The sequence below is a fragment of the Dendropsophus ebraccatus genome, chromosome 1 (genome assembly GCF_027789765.1).
Source record: "Dendropsophus ebraccatus isolate aDenEbr1 chromosome 1, aDenEbr1.pat, whole genome shotgun sequence".
Classification (NCBI taxonomy): Eukaryota; Metazoa; Chordata; class Amphibia; order Anura; family Hylidae; genus Dendropsophus; species Dendropsophus ebraccatus.
The window spans coordinates 47,161,982-47,176,477 of record NC_091454.1 but is presented as its reverse complement, the minus strand read 5'-3'; the positions used below and the strand labels follow the sequence as shown (position 1 = coordinate 47,176,477).

General features: G+C 41.4%; 1 protein-coding gene across 2 annotated transcripts in view; it reads left to right on the top strand.

Moving 5' to 3' along the window:
- Positions 1 to 14,496, top strand: part of SLC4A9 (solute carrier family 4 member 9) — a 105,169-nt gene that overhangs the window by 80,884 nt on the left and 9,789 nt on the right. For both annotated transcript variants that reach the window (XM_069970418.1, XM_069970410.1), the window contains exons 8-16: positions 113 to 226; positions 4,311 to 4,485; positions 6,253 to 6,386; positions 6,819 to 7,090; positions 7,433 to 7,479; positions 8,403 to 8,585; positions 10,126 to 10,239; positions 13,022 to 13,183; positions 13,538 to 13,716. In XM_069970418.1, coding sequence (XP_069826519.1) covers positions 113 to 226; positions 4,311 to 4,485; positions 6,253 to 6,386; positions 6,819 to 7,090; positions 7,433 to 7,479; positions 8,403 to 8,585; positions 10,126 to 10,239; positions 13,022 to 13,183; positions 13,538 to 13,716 — 1,380 coding nt within the window. The remainder of the gene's footprint in view (positions 1 to 112; positions 227 to 4,310; positions 4,486 to 6,252; positions 6,387 to 6,818; positions 7,091 to 7,432; positions 7,480 to 8,402; positions 8,586 to 10,125; positions 10,240 to 13,021; positions 13,184 to 13,537; positions 13,717 to 14,496) is intronic.

Here is a 14,496-nt window from a genome sequence, read left to right as displayed (position 1 = left end):
TTTTTTTTTTTTATATATATATATATATATCTTTTTTTATTTTGAGAAATGAAAAGGGGAAAAGGAGATGATTTGAATATTTTTATATATTAAGTCGATGTACTTTTAACAGGCAAGCCTTACTACAAAGAGAATCAAAAAATCCCTGCAATGGAAAGCGCCATGAAACTGAGAAATTAGCTCATGGACATCCTCATGTCAGTGAAGAACTACTAAAAACAAATAAGTAAGTTTCATGGGAGTGAAAAATTAATGCAAGGTATGGGCAATGAACTGAAGGAAAGTCTAGCTATGGCACTGCAGTGTACCTCATAGTCTGGACCAGGGCCGGGACAAAGAGTAGGCAGGGGTAGGCGATGGCCTAGGGCGCCAAACAGCAGGGGGCGCCACCAGGCCGAACCCGGAAGCAGCATACAGGAGCTGATTACATCAGCCCCATGTCGAGAGATTCACAGCCTGTGAGTCTTCAGCTGCTGCTGTACATAGGAGGGGGGAGGGGCGGCCTCCTGCTGAGGACACTGCTGTGGCTGAGCTCCCACTCCCAGGAGGCGTCTGACTTGGTGCAGGACGGCAGCATGGGGGAATGTGTAGCATTACTCACCCCCTGCTGCACATCTGCCTGCCTGTGGGAGCTGCTCAGCTGTCGGGCCAGAGAGGAGGAGGTGAAGAATGGCAGCCTGCAGAGACCACACAGCACATGGTGACCAAGAAGTGTCTGCAGCTCTGTCTCTCCTGGGCCTCTCATCTGCATTGTTGTCTTCATCACCAGCAGACCCCTCCATGACAGTCCCAGAATGCAAAGAAGGTGCAAGCGCCATACACCTAGATGGGAGGTAGCTGTTTTGTGTGTGTGTGTGTGTGTGTATATATATAAATATATATTGTACATAAATGTGTGTATCTGTGTGTGTGTATATACATAAGTGTGTGCCTGTATACATGTATATATACTGCCTGTCTGTATACATATATGTGTGCCTGTGTGTGTATGTATACTGTACATAAAAGTGTATGTATATGCATAAATGTATGCGCATAAATAAGTGTGTATACATAAATGTGTGTCTGTGTGTATATACATAAACATGTCTGTATACAGTATGTAGTTTTTTGTCTATGTATATTACTGGAAGGTATGTATAAGCTCAGGTTCACACTGCATTTTGTGTTCATGTTTCACAGTTTGAATAGAAAAGCGTAGGTGACTATGCTATTGTATATACAGTAATATAGGTGACTATGCTATTGTATATACAGTAATATAGGTGACTATGCTATTGTATATACAGAAATATAGGTGACTGCTATTGTATATACAGTAATATAGGTGACTATGCTAGTGTATATACAGTAGCATAGGTGACTATGCTATTGTATATACACTTTATATACAATAGCATAGTCACCTATGTTACTGTATATACAGTAGCATAGTCACCTATATTACTGTATATACCAGGGGTACTCAACAACTTTTAGTGAAGGTCCGCTTACCGGGGTCTATAGTCAGGTGACGGTCCGAGCTGAACATCAGTAGGAAACGTGTTTTGTTACTTTTCACAAACGCACAACTATTTACGTACAGAATTGCTGCTTATTAGTGGGAAAACTGGCATTTTTTTCTCTCTCACCAGCCCTTTGATATTAGGTACAAAGGGGGTGACTGCTCTGGTAGTATATAGCCCCCCTGTTGCTCCCCCAGTAGTGTATAGTCTCCCTGTTGCTCCCCCAGTAGTGTATAGCCCCCCTGTGCGCTCTCCCCCAGTATTGTATAGCCCCCCTGTGCGCTCTCCCCCAGTAGTATATAGCCCCCCTGTGCTCTCACCCCCTGTAGTATATAGCCCCCTGTGCGCTGTCCCCCAGTAGTATATAGCCCCCTGCGAGCTCCCCCCAGTAGTATATAGCCCCCCTGTGAGCTCCCCCCAGTAGTATATAGCCCCCCTGTGAGCTCTCCCCCAGTAGTATATAGCCCCCCATGTGCTCTACCCTTGTAGTATATAGTCCCCTGTGAGCTCCCCCCAGTAGTATATAGTCCCCTGTGAGCTCCCCCCAGTAGTATATAGCCCCCCCTGTGCTCTCCCCCTGCAGTATATAGCCCCCTGTGAGCTCCCCCCAGTAGTATATAGCCCCCCTGTGAGCTCCCACCAGTAGTATATAGCCCCCCATGTGCTCTACCCTTGTAGTATATAGTCCCCTGTGAGCTCCCCCCAGTAGTATATAGTCCCCTGTGAGCTCCCCCCAGTAGTATATAGCCCCCCCTGTGCTCTCCCCCTGTAGTATATAGCCCCCTGTGAGCTCCCCCCAGTAGTATATAGCCCTCTGTGCTCTCCCCTTTTAGTATATAGCCCCCTGTGAGCTTCCCCCAGTAGTATATAGCCCCCCTGTGCTCTCCCCCTGTAGTATATAGCCACCCCGTGTGCTCTCCCCCCGTAGAATATAGCCCCCTGTGAGCTCCCCCCAGTAATATGTAGCCCCCCTGTAGTGTATATAGCCCTCTGTGAGCTCCGGCCAGTAGTATATAGCCCCCGTGCTCTCCCCCTGTAGTATATAGCCCCTGTGCTCTCCCCCTGTAGTATATAGCTCCCTGTGAGGTTCCCGCAGTAGTATATAGCCCCCCTGTGCTCTCCCCCTGTAGTATATAGCCCCCTGTGAGCTCCCCCCAGTAGTATATAGCCCCCTGTGAGCTCCCCCCAGTAGTATATAGCCCCTGTGAGCTCCCCCCAGTAGTATATAGCCCCCCTGTGAGCTCCCCCCAGTAGTATATAGCCCCCCTGTGAGGTCCCCCCTGTAGTATATAGCCCCCTCTGTGCGCTCTCCCCTTATAGATGGCCCCCAGTCAAAAAAAAAACAAACCAACCACAACTCACCTATCACCTCGGTCCCCGCCGCGCCTGTCTTCTTCTCCTCTCCTGGTCTGGCCCCCGGCTGATACGCGCTCTCTAGGGATGTCCCGGGGATTCCCCAGCAGAGCGCGCACCAGTCACCTCAGTGTACGCCGCCGGCCTGTACTTCCGGGAAGTTCAGGCCGGCAGCGTACACTGAGGTCTGTGGTGCGCGCTCTGCTAGGGAATCCCCGCGACGTCCCCAGAGAGCGCGTATCAGCCGGGGGCCGGACCGACACTGCCCCCAGCCCCACCGGCGTACTGACATCTAAGGACAGTACGCCTATGGGGCAGGAGGCAGTGCGGTGGGGAGCGGGACCTCCTAACTTCCCCGGGACGGACCGGATCCGGGGCGGTTAGGAGGTCTGACCAGGGGTCCGGTTAGCTGTCCGCCAGTTGAGGACCCCTGGTATATACAATAGCAGTCACGTATATTACTGTATATACACTAGCATAGTCACCTATATTACTGTATATACAATAGCATAGTCACTTATTATTGTAGATACAATAGCATAGTCCCCTATATTACTGTATATACAATAGCATAGTCACCTATATTACTGTATATACAATAGCAGTCACCTATATTACTGTATATACAATAGCATAGTCACTTATTACTGTATATACAATAGCATAGTCACCTATATTACTGTATATACAATAGCATAGTCACCTAATATAGGTGACTGTGCTACTATTGTATATACAGTAATAAGTGACTATGCTAGTGTATATACAGTAATATAGGTGACTGCTATTGTATATACAGTAATATAGGTGACTATGCTCTTGTATATAGAGTAACACCTTGGTATTCGAAACACATTTCCCTCTGAAGTTTTGTTCAGTACTGGAACATTGCTTTCAGAAAATCGGGGGGAGAACTGTCAGGTTGTATTAAGGTGTTCAGACACCAAGGTTACAGGTTCTGGATACCCACTGCAAATACTACTGTATGTATTGGGGCTCATAATATAGTGTGGGGGCACTTTCAGGGCATTATACTGTCTGTGGCGCACCAATTCTGATAACACTGGGATCGGGGGGGGGGGGGGGGGGGGGGGCGCCATTTGCCTTCTCTGCCTAGGGCACCAAAACTTCTTGTCCCGGCCCTGGTCTGGACACACACTGTGCCCTCTTCTTTCAATTCCAAAGTATATGTTAGTAAATAGAAATGTACCCATTTGGCCTAATGAACACTGGCAGGGGCCTGTATGGCAACACACAGTATACCTATACTACTCTTTGATTGTGAAGCTGTAGAGCATTCATGCACCACTTTACCATTAGACACTATGGGGGAAATATATCATTACGTTTTTTGGTTTGGGTGTAAAAAAAAGAGTAGCAATTTTTTACAAGCAGCTCCTTGCAGTGAAATATTTCTGCTACTGTGACAATAGTGCTTACTTTGTTATCAAGGTTATTCGGTGGACTCATAAAAGATGTGAAAAGAAAAGCACCATGGTACTGGAGTGATTATTATGATGCCCTTAATGTTCAATGCTTTGCATCGATTTTGTTTATCTATTTGGCAACTGCAACAAACGCTATCACATTTGGTGGTATGCTGGGAGATGCAACGGATAACATGCAGGTATTTACCATTCCAACACTTTCCATTTTATGTGTACTATTTTTGGTCTAATATCAATAGAAATGGTCTAATGAGTCCCCCACCGAAGGACAGAAGTGCCCTGCTAAACATCGTAACTCTTTGTTGCTTCTTGGAAAATCAAGAGTGTCGTGTCTGGATTAATATGAAGTCCAAAACAAAGGAAAAAAAGCTTTCAATAGAGCACTTTCGTTTTATTGTTTGGTGGGGGCCTTAGCACATGGCCCCCCCCCCCCCCCCAGTCTGGTATCCTTTCAGAGCAGGGCCCTCTCTCACCGCAGCAGTTTGAGAAGAAGAGATGTTACGGGGGCATATGAGATGTTTGTACAAATTATAGGTACACTTGAACTGATTCTCCTGCTTCCTATCATATAATTATACCATTTGCCTAAAGTAGCAACTAGTGGAGTTCAATCCACGTGTAATTTTAAAGCTTCTATTCAGTTCAATGGCATCTATATCAATTCATTTACTGGTAGCGCCCCATAATGGTGGCAGGAAGCAGCCAGAATTACATATTTTTGATTTTATCATTTCTTGCTGGCGGCAGGATACGCTGTTAAAATCAGCATGTCACTTTGGGCACGTGCTAAGGACACTATTCATACCACAGCTCCATTGACTGCATTGTGAGTGTAAACAGTCAACGGAGCTGCCGGATAAACTATGTTCTCGGGAGTGCCCAAACTGACATGTCGGCTGCGTTTCCTGACGCTAACAAGCAATCATATTTACACTTTAAGGCTATGTTTACACAACGTTTTTTCAGCTCTGTTTAAATGACGCCAGTCATTTTGAGGCTAAAATAGCGGACGTCATTTAGCAGCCTGGCCTCCCCAAACTGTCTGTGAACAACTAATAAAAAATGGCGCTATTTGCAAAAGACATCCAAAACTAATTGTCATGATCATTATTTTGACGTCCGCAACGATAACATCCGTTATTTAATACATTGTGTGCATTGGACGTCCGTCTTCCCACTGACTTCAATGCATTGCATTGCAGTCAGTTAAATCGTAGCAAAGACGGACATTATTTTACATTGCAAAAGCGGACGCCTTTTCTCTATTTTTGATGTTGTGTGAACATAGCCTAACTCTATAACTGGGAAGTAAAGAAGGTAATTTTAAGTTCTGTATGTAAGAAATAGAGAAAAGAGTTCTGCACAGTTGTTATGTGTCTTTATGTGACATGCTCTGACATTCGTGTGTCTGGCACTGTTATGGGCAGCATTTATGTAGTAATCACATAGGGTGATGTATGTTGTAGGCTCAGTCCTAACGGCACTATGGCTGATACTGTTGGGCAGATTTATAACAAAGGAAACTGTAAGAATATTTAATTCCTGGACAATCTCTTGAATAACCACATTAGAAAAAGAATAAGGGCAATAACTTTATCACATTAGAAACTCATGTTCCTGGGACTCTACCCAGCAGGATCACCCTCCTGTCCTCAAAGTGCCGTAATTTGGATGGGGGGCTGGGGGAAAAAGTCACTATTTTTCCTCTTAGGCTCCTTTTCCTCATCCTATCCTATCTTCTACCCCATCTATTTTTAATAGACATTCTCTACCAGGGCATATTCTCCCATATCGTTATGGTATAGAAGTAGTTTAAGAGCACATATATGTTTTGTTTTAGATGATGGATTCTTTAACTTATTAACAAAAACAAGATGTTTTCCTATAAATGTGCTTTCAGTTTCTTGCTATCTTGTAATACATTAATAGTTTTTTTTTCTTTTCAGGGGGTTCTTGAGAATTTTATAGCCACAGCAATTTGTGGTGGATTATTTTGTCTATTTGCTGGACAGCCAATAACTATTCTAAGCAGCACAGGACCAGTACTTGTGTTTGAGAGACTACTATTCAGTTTTAGCAAGTAAGTGCAATTAGGCTTTCCTAACAAAAAGTGTAAAAAATATGAAAACGGAGCATGGAAAATACATTTTTAATGTATGAAGAAATTCACACTGCATTTTGCTTTCTGTTTAAGGGGTCCATTTTTAAATGTTTCGATTTAACATACATAAAAATTTAGTCAATTACGTTTTTTGGGTACAATAAAGAATAAATGCATCGGTTTTGATCCCTTTTTTTATAATGTAAGTCAATGGAGAACAGATCCTAAGTTATGGCATTCAACTGCATAGAATGGATACATTAAATATTATACAGCAAAAACGCAGTGTGAACCTAGCCTAAGAAAAGTATAAACTGGGCACTTTTTTGATTGCCTATTTTTTTTCTGAAATCTTATAAGAATCATTTTTGTACATACTGTTTATTAAAATTGTCCTTTTTGTTTTTCTAGGGACTACAATTTTGAATATTTGGAATTTAGACTATGGATTGGACTTTGGGTAGCATTTTATTGCTTAATTTTAGTGGCTACCAACGCTGCTTACTTGGTGCAGTATTTCACTCGTTTTACAGAAGAAAGCTTTTGTGCATTAATAAGCTGTATATTCATTTTTGATGCTGTGAAAAAGATGCTAAATCTAGCTGATTACTTTCCAGTTAATTGGCAATACAATGTCGATAATATAACCCAGTACAATTGTAAATGCCGTTTACATGAAATGGGTAGGTACATAAGTTTGTATTATTATTATTATTATTATTATTATTATTATTATTATTAATTATTACCATTATTGTAGAAATAAATGCTGTGTACATCTTCACGCATTAGTTGTAAATCAGGTGAGCTATTGTAAAATCAAAATTGATGCAGACATGGAACTGAAGAAACATGGTAAGTAATATCTGTGACTGCCGGTTACAGGAAGTTCAAGGGCCGTTGTTTGGGAACGCTGCTGTAGAAGAATTTTAGAGTGCGGTTCAAAAGCGTATATATTACATATTTAAAGAAAATTTAACAAATATCTTTTTTATATTTTTTATATTTTATATTTTTTTCTTCAGGAAATGAGTCTGCAAGCAATTTAACATTGTATGATTTTTATTCTGTGGTAGGTTTTTAGATTTATTTCTACTGTGTAATTTTATCATAATAGTGCAATCTGCATGCAAGTTAGAAAGCCTGAAAATATTTTTCGTAGTAGATTACAGTTGTACCCCACAGTAGTGCCATTGCAACCATTAAAAAAAAGCCTATTTCTTAAAGGAGTTTTCCGGGGAGAAGAAGACGGCCTTATGCTCCCTGGCACTTAGCTCCTTCCATTCCACATCAGTTGTGGCGACAGAGTGCAGCTATTTGACAGCACATGTGGACATAGAGCAGCCCCATATGTTTAGGAATGGGGGAGCTGAAAAGTTTCAGCACCAGGAACAGAAGGCTCTAAAGAGGTTGTCCTTGAGGAATTGATAATTGCAGATCCTGCCAGGTTTTAGGGACATGTCAGTAATGTATACTTACCTGTCCCTCTTCCCGCAGCTGTTGGATCTTGGGCCACCCACTCTACGCCGCTGTCAGTGTTTTGGAAACATCCTGTGACATCCTGCTCCCTCCGTAAATGGCCTTTTAGCATAGGCCGTATAGGATCTATGCTGACTGGTCATTTCCGGAGGGCACGGCACGGCATGTTTCCAAAACACTGATAGCGGTGGAAAATGGGTGGCCCGAGATCCACCAGCTGCAGGGGACCCGGGAGTGGGAGATAAGAATATATTACTGACATGTCACCTGCAGCCTATCAGGATCTGTAATTATCAAATTATCCCGGACAAACTTATAAGGCCCAAACACATACCGTATTTAAGAAGACTTTTGGTCAGTCCTAAAAATGTTATTTTTTTTATATAACTTTGTAGCCTTGGTCTCCTGATTCCAACATTATTCTTACTTTCTAACTATGCCATGTTGATGTTCCTCTCATTCATTTTCTTTACTTTTTTTTACATTACTTTGGTATATTTTTTTTTTCCTCTGCAGAATACTCAAGATCCTTTAAATCTGACACACGGGCAGTGTATTGCATTGGGTGGAAAACTCGTGGGAAACAGCTGTAATTACGTACCTGATGTTTTTTTAATGTCTGTAATTCTATTTGTGGGGACATTTCTTTGTTCTACATCCCTTAAAGGCTTCCAGACAAGCAGATATTTATCTACCACTGTAAGTAGCACAGAAATGCATATTTATGGAAATGAGCTATATCTGGGAAGATTTATTAGATCTAATAACTCTAACTCCAGTCATAAACAATTGTGTTGGAGTAAAATACAAGTTTATTTAGATGCTAAAAATACATTTGTTATATCTTGGACTGTACTATAGGGATAGTTTTTACTGTAATTTGCAATATTTTCTGTCTAAAATAGCAGCAATAAATATGTTGGCTACACTCCCTTTAAAGCAGATGTACTGTACCACCAGTACATCAATTTTTTTATTCTAATGGAGCCGCATCACAAAGGGGAGAGGGTTTCGACACACTGGGGGCCTGTCTCATGCCCGGCTGGTGCACATGGGCTTTATTTCGAGAAAAAGAACTGTGCTACCAGCATCCCAGTCTATTCATCTAAAAAGCGATGTACGGTGGTACATTTGCTTTAAGGTAACACTACCTACTTTGGTACTTTTGAACAGTGACAAGAAGTGAGAAAGTCATCCATTATAGTACGGTCATGGTGTCAATGCATAAATGTAGCTTGTGAATGTGAGAATAGTGTATTGATAGTGTTTTAATATAATATAAAGCATTCTATTCTCACTGAATTTCGTTGAGTTCAGTGAGAAAATTGACATTTAGTTTTAAGTGGACCTGTCAGCAGACTTTATCGCACTAACCAAGAGAATGGTGCAATAGGGCTCCTTACCCTAACTCCGTAGGTATCTTTCTTACCCCCTTCCTAGTGCCAGCTGAGTGAGAATATATTGGTGGAATGTAGCTGTTGGTAGTCGGTAAAAATGCCCCCTGGATTGGAATGATGCCCCATGTATTCAGCAATAGCGCCCCCTACATTCAGTAATAATGCTCCCTCTAGCAAATAATAAACCCCCCTTAACACAGTAATATGCCTCTTTGTAAACAATAATATTCCCCCTCTGTAGCCACTAATACTTCCCCCCCCCCAGCCAGTGATATGCCCTTCTTGTAGCGAGTAATGTGCCCCTCTTCTACAGGGAAATATACCCTCTCTGTAGCCAGAAATATCCCCCTTGTACACAATAATATACCATCTCTGTAACATGTGAACATGCTTCCCCTGTAGCCAGTAATATGCTGATAGGCGGAGATCCGTCTTGTAGACTCTGGGCATAAGGCATTCTGCAGCCTACAATAGTGACGGCCAGCACAGTTTTAATTTGAATCTGTTTCCTGACTTCAGTTAAAGATTCAATTAAAGACAGCAGTGCCCAGCCGGCCGCATGCCCCCTCAGACTGAGGTGTGTCCCACCTGTGCTCGACATACTGTAAGTTGGGAAACACTGGACTAAAGCATGGCTGACTTCTGGTATTCTGACCTTTTACCAATGTTTTTCAAAAATAGATAAAGGCCAAGTAAAAGTCATGTCTGAAATGCATTGTGTAGGAGATAGTTGTATTGGTCCAGTAACAATCTGTAAGTTGTCTGACTTTGTTTCTTAGTTGTAGTTCACATTCTTCTTCTAATAATATGTGACTGATTTATTTACTCTTTTTCCCTCACAGATAAGAAAGCTGGCTGGTGATTTCTCAGTCATAGTGACTATAGTTATTTTTTGTGTTGTTGATGTTCTATGTGGATTAGAAACTCCCAAACTTGTAGTTCCAAGTGAATTTAAGGTAAAAGCTCACAAAAAACTTAACTATAAGAATTCAGATAGAGAACTTCTTAAGATAGCTACAGTCTATTCAGTATTCATAAAGACATGTTATATGTCCAGGACATAAGAGCCCATATCTTATCTGATCTTACATTAAGCTTCTCACACATCATAATTAGATATGAGCGAACTGGAATGTCCGAACCCGAGGTCTTCCCGAACTTTAGGGTTGAACTCTGATTAGAGCGGAACCAAGACTTTTGCTGGTTCTTAGCAGAAAACCAGGAAGAAGTGGTGTAGATGACGTGACTAGGATGTCTGGCGCTGGAGGGAACTCTCCATAGCCAATCAGGAGACACATGAAGGGGATGTCACAAGCTGTATATAAGCATGTTGCAGTACAATTGATTACTTTACACCAGCAGCAGGCACCTGAGTCTCATCTGCTCGTTCAGCATCCCATCTGCATAGAACAAGGGAGAGAATTGAACAGGCAGGGAGAGTTAAGGATTCGCTAGACTAATGCTACGTTTACACGGAATGATAATTCGCCCAATCGTACGATTAACCATGTCAGAATAACACTTTTTTTTTCATAACGATCAGCATTTAGACAGCCTTGGCCTATCTCACACATTGGTTAAATCAGCGAACGACCTGCGGAACGATCTGCGAATTTTTTCGACCGATCAACGACTATTTGAGAACTTGTTGAAAGATCAAAATGAACGATTTCTCGCTCGTCGTTTGATCGTTTGCTGCGTTTACACGTATGATTATTGCACGAATTCGATCGACTAAATGCAGCATTAGTCTGCAATGCAGCTGGACTGCTGCAAATAACTACTTTACATCAGCAGGCAGAAAGCTGATTTGCAGCTCATTGTCTCATTGTTAGGTTCAGCAGCACGCAGCAAGGCACAGAAATAAACAGGCAGGGAAAGATCAGGATTCAGTGCAGTAAGTCTGCAGTGCTGCTGGACTTCGCTGTTACTACTTTATACCAGTAGGCAAATCTTTTGCTCCTCACTGAGGGCAAATTTTTGGTGCTTTGTAAAGAGCCATGTCTATTCACTGTATGGAATGTCAAACCTTTTGCTGCTACTCCTTGGAAAGGGGCCTAATTTCAAAAATTCCACGTAATTTCTTCTTCACTGCATGGGGTATCAAACCTGTTGCTGATACTCCCTGAAATGAGATGAGCTAATTTCAACAATTCAGTGCCATTTCTTCTTGACTTGATGTTGTGTCAGATCTCTTGCTACTCCCTGAAAATGGCTAATTTTGGGGTGCTGCTTAACATATATTTACACATATGCCCTACAATGCCACATACATTTTTGCTTAAAAAGTGCTTCAATGTACTTAAAAACTACCTAAAAGTGTGTTGCAGGGCTTTTGAGAAAGTAAAGCTCTGTTAAGGCTATGTTCACACTACGTACATTTCAGGCAGTATTTGGTCCTCAAGTCAGGTCCTCATAGCAACCAAAACCAGGAGTGGATTGAAAACACAGAAAGGCTCTGTTCACACAATGTTGAAATTGAGTGGATGGCCGTCATATAATGGTAAATAACTGCCATTATTTCAATATAACAGCCGTTGTTTTAAAATAACAGCAAATATTTGCCATTAAATGACGGCCATCCACTCAATAACAACATTATGTGAACAGATCCTTTCTGTGTTTTCAATCCACTCCTTGTTTTGGTTGCTATACAGTCTCAAATATACGTAGTGTGAACCCAGCCTAAACATGCATTTTAGGCCTTTTTTTTTTTTTTTTTTAACTCAGTTAATATAAAACTGATTGGGGTCCAACCGAGTTTCAAAATTTTGCCAACTGGCCAAACTGAACTTTTCAAAAGTTTTCTTATCTCTCATGATGTCATTTAGGAGAGACATGACCGTGTTGAGTCTTTGAGGGTCCCTCATTTGTTGAGAAGCTATATGAATTCTTACAGACAATAGGATAAAATGGCTCTCGCACACGATGCCAGATTCTAATGGAGCCGCGTCACAGAGGGGAGATTGTCACACTGGGGGCCAGCAGGCCCGCCCCCAGTGCTTCCATGCCGGGCCAGTGCTCGAGAATAGACCAGCACTGTGTGTTGCTTATGATGATCCAATAAATTGTCTACATTTTTATAGCATTGCCATTCCTAATAATTTTCTAACCTTATCCTATAATGTAATTAAAGAAAAATTGAGTTTTAAAAAGTTAATCAGTGAAGTAGACCACATTAGGAATGCTATAAATTATGGTTCGGTTAGGTTGAGTTTTAGCTGGGCCTATTAAGGATAATCACTCTGAGCATTGGCAAGCGTAAGCCGAGTAACAATATCCGTTATATTCATAAAGGGTTTATCCAGTGCTACAAAAACATGGCAACTTTTCCCCCTCTCTTGACTCCAGTTCAGGTGTGGTTTGCAATTAAGCTTCATTTACTTCAATGGAGCTGAGTTTTAAACCCCACCCAATCTGGAGACAAGATAGGGGGAAAAGTGGCCATGTTTTTGTAGCACTGGATAACCCCTTTAAACACCTTACGGTAGTTATGAAGATAAAGGTATAAACTCCATTTATTTTAATATGTTTCTGTAGTGACATATGTAGGAGAAGATTTGCTTGTTTGTTATTAAATTGAATATAATTGTGACATCCTGGGGGTGTCTGTAATGTGGAAAGTGATTTAGTTTTATTAGATCAGTGGTCATATAATGTATATACTGTATATTAAAGAGGTAGTAACATATTCAGTTTGATAATGGATTTACTTAGTGTTTGTTTTTATTTTTATAGCCAACCAATCCAAATAGAGATTGGTTTGTATATCCCTTTGGAGGAAATCCATGGTGGGTATGCCTACTATCTGGCATTCCAGCTATTTTGATCACAATCCTTTTATTTATGGACCAGCAAATAACTGCAGTGATCCTTAACCGCAAAGAGTACAAGTTGAAGGTAAAGACAACATTTTCTATTCATCATCAATAAAAAAAACACTAATGCTTCACTGACTTCATAGGAATTGGTGTGAAATGTGGCAACAGGTGGTATACCCATACATATTATACCATTCACATAGGCAAATATTGTTGCCCAGCTCTCACAAGGAGTGTGCGCAGAAATCAGAAGGTTCTATAGTGAAATTTAGTAGTGCCTCCACCTCTCACAGTTGTCTCTGCCATCTTATAATGGCTGAAGCCGAAGATGCAGAGCACTAAGGTATATAATGTATAATCTAGAAGTGGTATGCCATTAGGGACTTTAACCACATTTCAATATTTGACCTTTATCTGAAAATATGTTTTGCAGAAGGGTGCTGGCCTTCATTTGGACTTTTTCTGCATATCAATATTGATTATTGTGACTTCATTCATGGGTCTTCCATGGTATGTGTCTGCCACAGTAATCTCTCTTGCACACATGAATAGCCTAAAAATGGAGACTACTGTGTCTGCACCTGGAGAACAGCCTAAATTTCTGGGTATCAGGTAAGATATCTTTTTAACCCATTGTTTTTCAATGTGGCTTTATTAGCTGTGGGTAACACAGCATATCTTCAGCTTTTGCATTGCATTGGATGAGATATGCCAAAATGTGGTACATTTCCACAATATAGGCATACTACAGTCTCCAAAACTAACAGAATACTCTAGAGTCCTCAATATGTTTTGTAATTGTTACAAATTTTGACGTGGAAACTTCTTAAGTCAACAAGTTTACCCTGTCTGAACCTACTCTAAATGAGAAATTATGGGGAGATTGTATTCTTCACCTTTTGCAAACACGATGCCTCCTCTTCAAGAACAGACTTTGACCAGGTTAATAATAGGAGTATTCTATAAAACTAAAATGGATTTCCACAGTGAAGAAACAGCAAAAAATCCAGCACTCACCAGACGATCGTTTTGCACTCAAATCGGCTAGACAAAGCAATGTGTGAGTGCGAAACGATTGCTGCCTCTGACCCTCCTGTATGCTCTTGCTGAACATCTTCCTCCTGGATGCCTGAGCCCATGTGTCCTGAATAAACTGCGCACAATATACATCTGACTGGTGTGTGCTGGACTTTTTGCTGTTTCTTCCCTGTGGATTTACCATATCTGGACTTTAAGGTCTGTGCACCACCTGATCATCAGTCAGTTATAGACACATTGCTTTGCCCCACAATTTAGCTGCATTTCCATACGTGTAGTGTGAACAGTGGCAGCTGTATCTTTTGCCATACTAAAATGGATTTATTTTGTAAAATTATGTGTAAAAACCACGGT